General features: G+C 35.4%; 1 protein-coding gene across 4 annotated transcripts in view; it reads left to right on the top strand.

Annotated features, from left to right (window-relative positions):
* PPP1R12A (protein phosphatase 1 regulatory subunit 12A) overlaps nt 1–14436 on the top strand; it is a 113167-nt gene that overhangs the window by 85150 nt on the left and 13581 nt on the right. For 3 of the 4 annotated variants that reach the window (XM_062492053.1, XM_062492052.1, XM_062492050.1), the window contains 8 exons: nt 3146–3236; nt 4656–4853; nt 5030–5198; nt 7170–7288; nt 7934–7999; nt 11724–11740; nt 12870–13011; nt 13671–13775. In XM_062492053.1, coding sequence (XP_062348037.1) covers nt 3146–3236; nt 4656–4853; nt 5030–5198; nt 7170–7288; nt 7934–7999; nt 11724–11740; nt 12870–13011; nt 13671–13775 — 907 coding nt within the window. The remainder of the gene's footprint in view (nt 1–3145; nt 3237–4655; nt 4854–5029; nt 5199–7169; nt 7289–7933; nt 8000–11723; nt 11741–12869; nt 13012–13670; nt 13776–14436) is intronic. The other variant, XM_062492051.1, reaches the window with a different exon arrangement.

Below are 14436 nucleotides of genomic sequence, written 5' to 3'. Positions count from 1 at the left end.
CATTTTGTGTGCCTGACATTATTGAGAAGAGAGTATGAAACCAAACACATTCTGTTCATTTCATTGCATGATTTAGGGTCTCTTCTACTTGAAACATAGTCATATAATTTTAAATGCAATGCTTTAAGAGATATTCCGTAAGAAGCTGATGTAAATCTTATTTTAAGAATATGGGATTTTTTTCTGTTTACAGTTATGTAAGGATGAGTTAAGATTGGTGCACATTTGTTTCCATAAAGCGTTGTTTCCTTCTATTTATAGAAGCAGAAATAACATTTCAAAATATTATTAATTTCTGTTAGCTTTCCCTTGTTTTTCTTTTTCTGGATATTTATAAATGTGTATCCATTAACACTCCTGCTGAAATGCAAGTTCAGGTTTCTGTGTTGCTCCTGCAGTAGTTTTGAAGTGTACCTTTTGTATCAGTGCCAGATACGTGTTATCTCTGTATGTTCGTGGAGGTCATGAAGCTGTTCCTTATTACAGAAGAAAATTGCATTCTTTTGGTTCACTTAAGGCAGCAGCATCTAAAGATTCCTTATAGAGGCCTAGTTAGGTAGTGTGTTTTCTGTAGTCTTCCTTGCTACCCAAAAGTGAGATGAAAAAACTTCTGTGATATGTGGATTGTTTTTATTATTCCCCACCATGATTCAGGAAGGGTCCATATGTGCTAACAAGCTATTGATATATTCAATAGCAATCTAACAATCTAGCAGATATATTCAATAACTACTGTAGTCAGAACCTGCATTTTCCATAGTGAAATTTGAACCAAACCCAACAAATGAAAAGCATAACCAACAAAATGCACGTTTTCTCGGAAGTAATTCAAGGTAGTTCAAATTCTAAAATTCAAATGCAATTTCAGTCTTGTATCAGCTAGAAAGGCAAGGAAAATTAGAATTAGGCTTTTGCTGTCTCGTTTGCTCTCACTAGTGTGTGTATACTAATGTGCATATCCTACATATGTTTTAGATACCTGCAGTTGGCCTGAAATTCCATGGTTTTCTCTGACTGGCTGATAACTTAATGTACCGTTGCAGATGCATTGTTGATGGCATATTAGTATGTCCATGAATCTTAGAAATCAAAATTGGAATAATTGCTCCATGCATTTGAGAATGTAGGCCTCTGAATATGAGCACAAGCATATATCTGTATTTATACAGATATATATATATATGTGTGTGTGTATCTGTGTATGTTTCTATGCACATGAAAAATTAAACTTATATTAAATATTGTATGCTATATATTTTCCTAAGTAATGAAGCTGGTTAATCTGTGCTTATAGACTGAAATTGTATATTTAGAAGGTATGTGTAAAAGAGTATTTCAAACATAGTTGAAAAGTAAAGATATTACTAAGTACTTTATTGATGAAGCATGTAATGGTGCATTCTTTTGGAATAGCTGAAGAAGCTATATTCTTTATTTGATTTTTGGGATTGGTTTAGAGAAATAGGGAAGGAAATTACAAATTTGAGTCTCTGTGTATCATTAATAATACAGCATAGGTAGCTGTGTGTGGCACAGGGAAGAAGAGCACTTTCTACTCTTGACTGTAGCTGCTGTGTGCACCTGAGAAGTTGAGACTTCATTTTCTCTCAGTTCAATTTGGAGTGTTTCAGATTTATTGGAACGTAGGTGTAGGTACAGCAGTTGCTGAAAACAAGTTATGGGAAACTGTAGCAATTTTAAGCCCTAAAGATGACAGCTGCTCTGCACTCAAGCCCTCCTAGGTAGGTGGTGGTTCAGGTCAAGTTAACTAAAGCAACCTAACAGGCACCCTTTTCCTTATGTTGATGCAGCCTAGAGTTTATTGGGAAATGGGAAGTCAAGTCTGTTTGCAAGAGACCTGGATAAGGAAATAAAATTTACATAGTGTGTGTTTTTTAAGATGTGCCATAAGATGGGAGTTGTTTCAACATTATCAAATATAGCAGTTAGTTGTAAGTATTTTAATGGAGTAGAGCATTGTTTGTAATCCATAGGTCTGTGTAAATGAAGTTTTTTAATTCTAATGATTGTTTCAGAACTCTTTTTAGTATGTGCTAAGGCTACCAAATATATTATTAGGTGAGCAAACTGCTTTTTCCGTTCATAATTATTAAGGTGTTAATAGCTGATATTCTCAACTATTCTTAACTAATGATATACAAACAGAAACAGTCAGAAAATGCTATAGCATCTGATGTAAAGAAGCTCAGAGGGGTTTTAAGCAATCTTCTAGCAACTTTCTGATTTCACTTTTTTCAAATCTTTTTTTTTAACATTTTTCTAATTTTGCCAATCCAAGGATTTTAAAGCTGTGTGAAATTGTAGCAGCTTCCCAGAATATTCTGCCATAGAAAATAAACAAATGCTTTTAAGAACTTCTGAGTTCTTTAATTAGGGGTTTACATACATACAAATACATGCATTTGTGCATGTCTGTATCTCCTGTTGTTTTTTTTACTTGTTATCTGGATCAGGGAATTTCTTAAAAAGTGTCCAGACATTGTATGTCTACCCTAGTAGCCTTTTATCTTTGATTACAATTACTTGCTTATTCTCAGGACTTCTGTGGGTTTAATGAAGACTTATTCTTAAGCCCATTTTTTAAAAAGGCATTTGGATTACTCAAAGTGTGGATGATTCATGTGAAAATATGATAACCAGCCTCCTCAAGGATTCTTAATTTCTGGTGAAATCAATTATATAATTAGGTTTTCTGCATTAATAGTACATCTGGCTTCTTCTAAAAGCTTACAAGTTACATTAAAAGTTAATACACACACATATTTGATATATAAATGTCTAACCGGCTGAATCTCTGAGGTATTCTACCCCATGTTAGTAGACTAGTGAAACACCGAAAGAGCTGAAGTTATATTTATAGAAAATGGTAAAAAGAAATCTAAATTAAGTAGGAAAACTCTATGTATCTTAATTGAGTTTTAAGGCTTCTGTCTTGATGAATAAGTAGATCAGCATGATATGGATGAAATGTCTGAAATGTAATCTGTCCTATGTAGTTATATATTTTCTTCTGACTGCCTTGGTTTTCAGTTTGTCATGTTGGGATGTGGGGTGGGGTTTGACCATTTAATAAATTTGTGTAAAAATTATCATGTGCAAATTTTGTTTGTAATTAACTCTTTAGATCATACCTCACTCCAGTACGGGATGAAGAGTCCGAGTCCCAAAGAAAAGCTAGATCCAGGCAAGCAAGACAGTCTAGAAGATCTACGCAGGTATAGTATTACTAAAGCTTTTACATTTTTGAAAACATACCCTTAACATCATTCTTGAGAAACAGGCGTAACGTACTGCATTTGCATCCATTTCTAATTATTTTTTTCTGTGCACGAACTGTTGTAGGTAATACAATTGAGCTGATCAACATATGGATAGCTAATAAAATTCATTACATAGAAAAAAGTAATTTTAATCTAGTTTCTCTGGAGGAGGAAAAATACTAAAAGGGAGTTTTTTATTACATGCTAATAATCTAGTATCTAACTGCATGTCTCCTTGCACAATTTCGCTCTCTTAGTTTAGATGTTGATATATTTGGAAGTTCTTAGTTTTTATTCATATCTATCAGCAACTAGCGCAGTCCTATCACAGGGACCAATGTGGCAATAGCAAAATAGAGTATCTTTAATGGTACTTGAATGCTTTTTGGGCAGGGGAGAAACTGCCGACCACTGTCTGCTGGCAAACTGAGAATAATCAGCAAATAATCCCTGAATAAAACAGCACAAAGAAATACTCTAGCCATTGTCCTTACATATTTTTAGGCTGAGTCCATAGCTACATTGCTTACTGATGTTGCTTTCAAATCTTTGCAGCTTTAAACCCCTCAAATACTTCTAGTTAGCTTTCCTAATGAGAGATCTGTGCTGCTTGCTACAACTTCATCATACAGGAATTATTTTTGCTTCGTGATACTAATTCATAGCCCTGAACAATGGTCAGACTACTGGCTAATTATTGCTGAATCTTTACAATGAAGAAGATACCAGGAATTACTGGATTATCAACACTAAAAGCAATTAAGTAACTGATAAAATGCAAAGTTGGCTTTGAAGAGTAGATTACAAAGTATTTTGAGCAATGTCTCACTAAGATACATCAGCTGAAAAGCATAGTAGAGAAAAACTGTCTTCATAAAATTATTTTCTTTCTGATCTTATTTCAAAACTAGTTTTTAACCTAAAAGTAACAAGAGACTTTTTGGTGTGCTGACCTAAAAATCCAGTTGCAAGGAATTAATTTGTAAAGTACCAACATTTGTGAAAATATGAGTATTATTCTTTCAGAAGTGTTTAGTATGCTCACGATCATATTAAAAGTGTCTGTTGGATTCTTAAATTATTTGTATAGGATCTTCTATGCAATCTGTATCTACTAGTACAGATAAAAATTGGCTTGCTGGAAAGTCTGTGGTAGATCACATTACAGCAAATACTTGCCACATATTAGAGGAATGTTTGGTTCCAAGATTCAAGAGGAGAGCTTAAATAGGTAGCATACATAGGTAAAATTTGTTTCTTAATAGATAGATTTAATTTTCTTAAGTTGGATGTTTTCTTTAAAATATTTGTGTAATGTGATTATCTATATTAATGTTATATTTAAATGGTGTTTGCTGGCTGCTGTTTTCACAGGGTGTAACACTGACAGATCTTCAAGAAGCTGAAAAAACTATAGGAAGAAGTCGCCCCTCACGAACCAGAGAGCAGGAAAATGAAGAAAAAGAAAAGGAGGAGAAAGAAAAACAAGACAAAGAAAAACAAGAAGAAAAGAAAGAATCTGAAACTAAAGATGATGATTATAGACAAAGATATTCCCGAACTGTTGAAGAGGTATTTTCATGATGAGTCTCTTTAGGTAGAGAAATTATATGAATCTTTACTCCAACAATATTATTTTAATTTTGGTACTACTATAAGATTCATTTATATAGTTAAATGTTTTCCTATCCCATGTTTTGTATTTGTTAATCTTGGTAAATTAATTCTGACATTTTTCTGTTGAATAGCCGTATCATCGCTATAGACCAACTTCAGCTTCATCTTCTTCATCATCCACCTCTTCGCTCTCCACCTCCACTAGCTCTTTATCAAGTTCAAGTCAGCTAAACAGACCAAACAGCCTTATAGGTATAACTTCTGCCTATTCTCGGAGTGGAACAAAGGAAAGTGAGAGAGGTATGAGTACTGTTTATAAGGAGTTTTTTTTGTTATTTCAGTTGACAAAAGGCATCTTAGATTTCTAGAGGTGTTTCAAAATGGGATGAGAGACGTAAGATGACTGGGAATGTACCTTGCTCAAATCTTCTGTAAGAAATTTCAAAACTTAGAGAGGAAAAAGATTTTCTGTATTTGGTGTTTTGCAGCCATTTGGTGTTTTTCCATTGTTGGGTCACAGAAATTTCAAATGTATTCCTATAAATACCCACATAATGCTTTAATTTCTGCTTTAACATGACAACTACAATAAAATACCATATTTCAGGATCTAAATGCTTGCAGGTATTAAGAAGGAATTTTACTTGATTAAATAATTGCTATATAACTAAGGGTTTGTTTCAGTCCTTCCACATTGAAGGCGTGGATGATTCTTTATTTCTTTAGGGACCTCTCAGTGTTGTATGAGCAGCTGGAAAAGGGGATATTTCCCATTGTAGTTTAGATGTAACCATACTTCTGCATACTTCAACTGGTTTATGTAATCTTAAACTGAGGATTAGATGCATGATTCAGAGGTCACAAAAAAGCTCTTCTTTGATGTCACAGATATTTTGCCTTCATTTCAAATGTGAGTCACCTGATATAATTGTGAGAAATGTTGTGCGTGATTCTTTGCCCTTCAAAGGAGGAGCCTGTCAATGTACAGCTTGATCTCCTGTTCTTGGCCTTTCCACAGTTGATTGGAGAGAAATACTTTAATTCAAGTTATTGATCAGTAACTTCAGTAGGATTACTGATTGAAATTGGTGATTTCGTTTTACAGAGGGTCAGATAAAATGATCCACTGCTCCACTATATAGCAGTATTGCCATGTTCCCTTGATTGGTGTTTTCTGAGGAAGCTACTGGGCCTAGGCTTCATGGATATGCTTTCTGATTTTTTTTTCCCTTTGTCCTAAAATGAACTGAAATTTGGATTGTGATTCTATCATAATGCATGCTTACTCTAGGAAACTCACCTTAGATTGTTCTATGGAAAAGATTTTCATGGGCAAATACTGGCTCCCACAGATTCTAGTTTTTTTTCAAGTTATGGCTTTTGGAGGAAATACACTACTGTCTGAAATCCTAGTTTATTATATCAGGAAAGGTGTATGCTCACCACAAATGTATTTCCCTTCTTTCCTGTTTAATTCTTGCTTCACTCTAAAGTGTTCATTTACCTCTGAAGACTAGTGATGGTACTTACTAATGATTAGTGATTCTTCTATCTGAGCTCAACTCTGTGGTTTCTTTATTTAATAAAAGAACATGAGGCTGAACAGGTTGCATGATAGTAATTGAAGAACTTTGGTTCGGGCAGGTTTGTTTAATTTTTGTTGCACAAGTTACTTGTAAACAAATGCAGAAGTAAACACAATCCTGAGTCATTGCATCTGTTTTGAATTGCAATTGCATTTGTTTTAAAGAAAAAGGACGTGTGTAGTACAGCAATGATCTAATCTAGGAGGTCCCAATTTATTCTTAGAGCAAAAATGGAGAGGACTGTGATGAAAAGGAGGACTCTTAAGGAGAACTTCTAAAAGTTGCGGGTTTTTCAATTCTACATCCTTGATATATATAAAAAAAACTTGTTTGACGAAGAACAGTAAAGAATTACCGTCTCTTTTTTTGTACTTCTATACATCTGATGACACAGATGTTTCAATTATTACATGACAGTTTTGAAAACTGAATTGTATGTCCAAGTTGTATTGTATTACTGCTACATTAAGACATTTTGTTTAGGTGACTGAGGTGAAAGTATTTTAGAGCTCTGTGTTCTGGGGAGTGTATCTTACAGTAAATCCTGCATGTGTTAAGAAGCTCTTCAGCAAATTTATTTCAGGTGAAAATAATTTATTGTGAGCATTTTAATGACTGAGGAAAAAGTATTTCAGAAAATTAGATTGCATCATAATTCAGTGAATGAGAAAGTTGTTATTAACAGAAGGAGGCAAAAAAGAAGAAGAAAAGGAAGAAGATAAGTCGCAGCCTAAGTCTATAAGGGAAAGACGGAGACCAAGAGAAAAACGACGATCTACAGGAGTTTCTTTTTGGACTCAGGATGTGAGTAAACTTCATTTGTAATAAAGTGAAATGTGTATAGTGTAATCTTAAAATAGAGAATTGTTTAGAGTAATACATATGTAACTAATTGTTCTTTAAAAAATTATGCTTTTCAATTTAAATATTCCTTGTTTTTGTTTAGATGCTCTCAGGAGAAAAATCAAAATTAAGTTTCTACAGTTGATACTGCTAAAAAGAATTCTAGAACAATGTAGTAGCCATAACTTAGTAGGAATCAATTATAATCTAAGGAGAAGAAATACATTATTGAACAAATGTTTTCTGTTGCATGCATACCAAAGCTGTAAAAATGAGACTCTTTCTTTGGCACATTGCGGGCAGTGATGTACTTAGCAACTTAAAGATCTGCTGTCACATTAGAAAGGTTATAGTTGATGTTTCAGACTATTCCTTTTCTATGTCACAGGATCCATATATAATGTAAAAGCCAGATTTTCCTGTGTCAAATGCAAATTTTTTTCATCTCCTTCTGGTACTGAAAACATGTATCTGTTTGAGAATTTTCTTCAGATATCCTGTGTATTCTCTGCTCTTATATTTTCATATTCAAAGTGTAGAATGCAATAAAATCTTGCTAAGCTTTCAACAGTTTAATTATTTTTCCTCTCCCATCTCTTTCACCAGAGTGATGAAAATGAACAAGATCACCAGTCTGATTCAGAAGAAGGAACAAATAAGAAAGAAACTCAGGTAATTTATGAAAGATCGTTTGTTCATTCACTTTTAAGAGACACATTTTGATTGTAAAATTTTTGTTACAGTTGAATTTACATATCAACACTGGCTGTTACTGACCATTTTGTCTTCCATTCTGATTATGTAGAATTAGCATCCAGAAAATGTAGATTAGATTTTTGACACATAGGTCAGGGATATGATGCAGCATGTTACTGGAGCAAGCATTCAGTTTCTACCCAGCAAAACCTATATTTCACCTACATTGTTATTTTCAGATAAGTTACGTCCAGTTGTTTACACACTCTAATTAAAACCTTTGAAAATTAAACCCAGTGTAGTCATTATTATAAATAAATTGTATGAGAAGTTAATTTAAAGATACTCAGAAAGTTGAAGAGCAGAATGTATGTAATTCATTCAGTAAACAAAATGGTTTTCTGAATATCCTAAATAGGTTTTACTGGTATTGATAAAAAATCAGTGGAAAACAGTATAATAGGCTTGAATGGACAGGAAGAGTCCTTAAAAACAGAATGGTGTTTGACAGTAGAATGTAAAGGTGTTAAAAAGGAATTAGTTACATAAGCTGGGCTATAAGAAGAATGTATTTCCTTTGACCTAAACCCTGTAGTAGCACACTACAGAATGAGGTTCAATACTTAGGAATAAAACTCAAGTGACATTTCTAAAAGCTTCCATTATGCATCTGTTAAATGTTTTAGTTAAGAGACTTATTCTGTGCCATTTTGATTTGCTGTATCTTTTATTTCAGTGCCACATCAATATAACAGCATAGTCTTGTTTCCTTTCCTCCCAATAGTACATATCATTATCCTTAGATCTGTAATTACTTCATACTCTGTTCTGTAGACATGGGCTCTGATAGAACATGCTGCGTGGTGCTTCTGGTAGAATTAATAACATTGCAGTTAGGGCTAAATCAGTCCCAAAACTATGAATATAATTAAAAGGGTGAGTGTGTTGAGCTGGAGTGGTGGAGAAGTGTAGAATTGACAGACCAAGAGTTCTTAGACAGGTGCAATTCTTGCTATGTACCCAGGCCCAGAGAGTGGTGGTGAATGAACTTCCATCCAGCTGGCACCTGCTTGTGAGTGGAATTCTGCAGGGTTCAGTGTTAGAGCCAGTCCTGTTTTAATACTTTCATCCAGGACCTGGCTGAGGGGATCTAGGGCACCCTCAGTCAGTTTGCAGATAACACAAGTTCGGCAGCAGTGTTGATCTGCTGGAGGTCAGGAAGGCTCTGCACAGGCATCTCCACAGGCTGGATCAACGGGCCAAGGCCAGCTGGATGAGATTCAATGATTCAAGTGCTGGAACCTACACCTGGGTCACAACAACCCCATGCAGTGCTAGAGGCTGGGGACAGAGTGGCTGGAAACTGCCCAAGGGATAAAGTAGCTGGGGATGCTGGTGACAGTGGCTGAACATGAGCCAGCGTGTGCCCAGGTGGCCAAGAAGGACAAGAAGGACAAAAGTATCCCGGCCTGGATCAGCAATAGTGTGGCCAGCGGGACAGGGCAGGGATTGTCCCCCTGTACTTGGCACTGGTGGCACCACACCTTGAGTGCTGCGTCTGGTTCTGGGGCCATGACTGCAAGAAAGACATTGAGGTGCTGGAGAATGCCCAGAGAACGGCAGCAAGGCTGGGGAAGGGTCTGGAGCACAAGTCCTATGAGGAGTGACTGAGGGAGCTGGGGTTGTTTAGCCTGGAGAAAAGGAGGCTCAGGAGAGACCTCTCTCCAGCTCCCTGAAAGGAGGCTGTAGCCAGGTGGGGGTTGGCCTCTTCTCCCAGGCAGCAGGGGCAGGATTAAAGGAAGTAACCTCAAGCTGAGCCAAGGAGGTTCAGGATGGATATCAGGAAGAATTTTCTCACTGAAGAGGTAGTTAAGCATTGGAGCAGGCTGCCCAGAGAGGCTGTGGAGTCACTGGGAGCATTCAAGAAACTGGACATGGCATTTAGAGCTATGGTTTAGTTGTCATGGTGGTGTTCAGCCCAAAGCTGGGCTTGGTGATCTTGGAAGTGTTTTCCAATACAAATGATTTTATGGTGAAACACCAGAACAGGTTGCCTAGAGAAGTTACTGATGTGTTTTGGGTACGTGCTACAGAGAAAATCAGGGGAGAATGACAGGAATGATTTCTAGCCTGACAGTGTTAAGGAATCAGAAAAATCATTGTCTTATTCATGTCAGAGGTTTTTGAAAGAACTGTCTTGTAAGATTTCAGTTTGTCCGTCCTTTCTTGTTCTTTAGAACTCTTATGACTCCTTAGATGATCATTTGTCCTTAAAGGAAAGCTGTTGAAGAGAAGGCAGACTTTGTTAAGCACTTTTGACGGTTTGAGGTTGGTTCTCTAATTTTGTTTAGGCTTTTTAATATTGAGAGAAATTTTTGAATTGGCACAATACAGGCCGTGTTGTTAAAGGAAATTGGTGTTTGTGCTAGAAAAATAATCTTAGAAGTAAGTTGTAGGATAGCCATGTAAAAATAAGGAAATGGGAATATTTCTTAGGTGGATTGTTTCTGTGAAGCCAATTTTGAAGTATGATGCATTGCAAAGAAACCCCAGTAATTTGAATAGATACTACAACTGTGGTTAGATTATAATTTTTGGACTAATTGTGGCGTATTCTATAAAATATTTTAATTTGCAGCGTTATTCATGCTCTTGACAGAAAAGAGTGATATTTTATTAGGAGTGGTTAGGCTGTAGCATGTACCTTTGATATCTTCTGTGCAGTAAGGGCACTTCAAGGTGTCAGAGGGGAAATTGAGTGTATTGTGGAGAATATGGCTGTTTACCTATGTACACTGAAAAAATAGTTTCCTTCTATAAAAGCAAACCAAACAAGTCACATCAGCCCCCCCAGGAAAACCACCTGTGAGGAAAGCTTCAGCCACTGCTAGGTGAAGAATGTTGGAGGATGTCCAGGTGATGATACATCAGTAGAGTTTCTTGACTGAAATGTCTTCACTCAAGATTGAACTAATAATTGGAAGAAAATATGAATCTCCATTGATCACCCAGAGGGAAAAAATGTTTGTATGACTGATAAGATGCTTAGAGGATGCTCCCTCACTCTTAAGTCATCAATTTTAATTTTCACCTGTCAGCTAAAGAGAGTTTTATTTTTATTTTTTTATATATTACATTTTTTCATTCATTCATTCCAGGTGAATACACAGGGGCAAAATTTACTGTAATTTAAATTTAGTCTAATAAGTACTTCCTTATGTTCTTAGTGTAGTAACTTGTTTCCAGTCACACTATCTTGAAACAGTGATCCTGTATCTGAATTTATTGTTTTGGGCTGAAGTCATTATGTTCAAAACGTCATAGCTAATGTTAAAGAAGAGAAAGAAGGAACAGTGAATTTGAAGAACACTGTTCTGGTGCCTTTGATAACAGGAAAGCAAACCCAGAATGCTCCAACTGCTGAAATAGCTCCACTGTTTAGGGCACTCCAGTCTTTAAGAGTGTTATGTTAATGTCCTTGTAAATCATATATTCTCAAGTGCATTCTAGCACATATTTCTTCCTTTTTCCAGTCATAACAGAATTGAAATTTTACACAGTTCAGATAGTACATACTGGTGGATAGCATGTGCATTTGACATAACTGTTTAGTTGTATTTGTTTACATATTGTTACATATTTTAATTAAATTATTGACCAATCCATTCTTTTTCTCTCTTTTTACTTCTGCCCACCTCAGAGTGAGAGCCTTTCAAGGTATGTACAATTTAAACAAATTAATTGTTATACTTTCTGTCCACATGATGTAATTTTTAAGTCCTTTTTATACAAAATCAGCTTAACTGACTGGACTGAGCTTTAAAAGGCTGTGATGATACTTATGTTTTGCATGAAGTATCATTGTAAAGCTACAGTGCTGCCATGTGTGGGTGGAGTACTTCATGCTGGGGAATATATTGAACTCCATATTTGTAGTGCACTGAAGGCAGGCTGGACATTTCATAGAACATAGTGGACACAATACTATGCCCTACAGGTTTTTCAGCATGGACCCAGCTTTTACAAAGAAAACAAGAGATTCTTGTTGCCTCTCTTTTAGAATATCCTACTGAAAATTTTCTGTGTAACCTCAAGAAAAATACAGCCTCTGAAAAACATATTTCCTTAAGATTTGTTAAAAAGTAAATGCTGAAAGATTGATTTGTTTGTTTGTTTGTTTTTTGGGATTTTTTTAAATTTCTTTTTGGACCATTAGCTTTTATTATCAAATTTTATTATTTTCTGACTGGTGAAAATCTGTTACATAAAATTGCTCTAACACATGTTTAGTGAAGAGTGAACAGTGTGAAATTACTCTTAACTTTATTAATACTGGTTGTTATTAGGGTAAAGATTACTAAAGATTTGTTTCATCCACTGCTTGTTGAGCTACTAGAATTCGCAGCAAATAGTTTTGAAATCCTGGTTTCTGTAATAAAACCTAAAATTCATCTAGGCCATTCATGTAGTGTTTTTAAAACACTTCAATTAAAAATACATTTTCTTTATAAGTCAAGAAGAATTAAGCTATCTAAGCTAGTTTAAAGTATTTTAAGATATGTAAATATTTGCTCGCATTAAATAATTTAATTACAATTAAAATGTTTCTCTGCATGCATTACTCTGCAGACTGAGCAATTTGAAAACATTTTCACCCAGAATCTTCAAGTAATGGAGGATGTAAAAATTAAATTTGCATCAAATTAAAAGATGGTAGTCTAACTAAAATACATAATTGCATTTGGTTATTTTCAGCTGGGTAGCAGCAAACTCAAAATATTTGAGACAGACAGGGGTCTCAGTTTGGCTGCAAAGACAAAGATACATCAGAACTTTTCTTTTCCAGATATGATACAGGATCACTCAGCGTGTCTGCAGGTGATCGTTACGATTCAGCGCAGGGGCGATCGGGATCACAGAGTTATCTTGAAGATCGAAAACCATACTGCAGTAGACTAGAAAAAGATGATAGCCCTGATTTTAAGAAGGTATCTGATCCAATAAGTTTGTTGCAAAAATAGAACTTCACTGCTGGTTTTCTTAAATTGTGTGAAAGTAGTCTCACATTGCTCAAAAATGCTGCTTAAAGTAACTTAGCTGAATGGGGAAGCAACAACAATCACTACAGTGGGGAAAAATAAACATTATGAAACATCTTCTGACTTGTACTTTTCAAGGCAAGGGAGAAATCCAGAGGAGCCAAGATACAGTCAAATTTAAAAAATATGTGATAGTATTTATCACAAGAAAAGTATAATTAAAACTGATGTATGTGTATGTGAAGCCTTTTATTACATGTTTGCCATCTTACATACATACAAGGTAAATATATGTTTAGATCTTGTTTTAAAATAGAGGAGGAGTTTGTTGGAAAGTTTACTGTGGTGGGGTAATCTGTGAAGTCTGAAGAAAAAGAGATGGCTTAATTATGTGTAAGGTAAGTTGTATGCTCCCTATGCAAAGCTGCTTGTTTCCAGAAATATTTAGTAGCAGTTCCTTACCGTGCTTGCTAATTTTGAACATCTTTATTTTCCTTCTTAGACTGTTAATGTATTTGTTAACTTTACTTGTGGTTCAGTCATAGTTGTGAAGTTTTTTTGCTTATCTCACTATTATCTGTTAATTTTTAACAAGTATTTTCTCTTAGCTTTATGAACAGATTCTAGCTGAAAATGAAAAACTGAAAGCACAGTTGCATGACACCAACATGGAACTTACAGAACTTAAGCTACAGTTGGAGAAGACCACTCAGGTCTGTATAAAACAAAAATGCATGTACTTAACCAACAATATAGATAGTAAACCAGAAGCACCCCAGGCTATGGTGTGTTCTTTACTAGGCATCAGCTTTGTTTTTTATCCAAAGATGGGAATGTCGAAGAGTATTTCTCTCTTTCAAAGAGAAAAGAGTGCAGGATTCTGGTCTTCAGCTGTCAGAAAAATGTTTGAGACTGCTTCCTGCCTAATTAAGTAGTAGTGCTTCTTGCCAGCATGTATCTGCATGCAACTTTTTTGCAGGTAGGAGTAAACACTTTCTGCACTGTTAAGCTTATATTCAAACTGACAATTGGGATTGATTGATTAATTCATAAACCTGCTGGCAAACTGGCATAGCCTGCCAATTCTTCTGGCAGGTTATGCCAATTTGGCTGGTTAGATAGCTTTATCTTGGAAAGGAAGAGTAAATAGTGCATTCCTGTTACCAGTAACTGCAGTCAGATAGCAGTGCTGCATAGTTACACAAGACACATACACTGGAGTTAGATTTGCCTAAATTTGTCTACTCCTGCTGTTCCATGTTTTCAGATCACATTTACTACAGTTTACCTGTACTTGTCTTTTTTGTGTATCCTGCAAATGTTGGTGAAGACCATTTAAAAGATGCCTATTTAGTACTGCTTTTAGATAGGAAT

Source organism: Cinclus cinclus, chromosome 4 (genome assembly GCF_963662255.1).
Source record: "Cinclus cinclus chromosome 4, bCinCin1.1, whole genome shotgun sequence".
NCBI lineage: Eukaryota > Metazoa > Chordata > Aves > Passeriformes > Cinclidae > Cinclus > Cinclus cinclus.
This window is presented reverse-complemented; position numbering and strand designations above follow the sequence as displayed.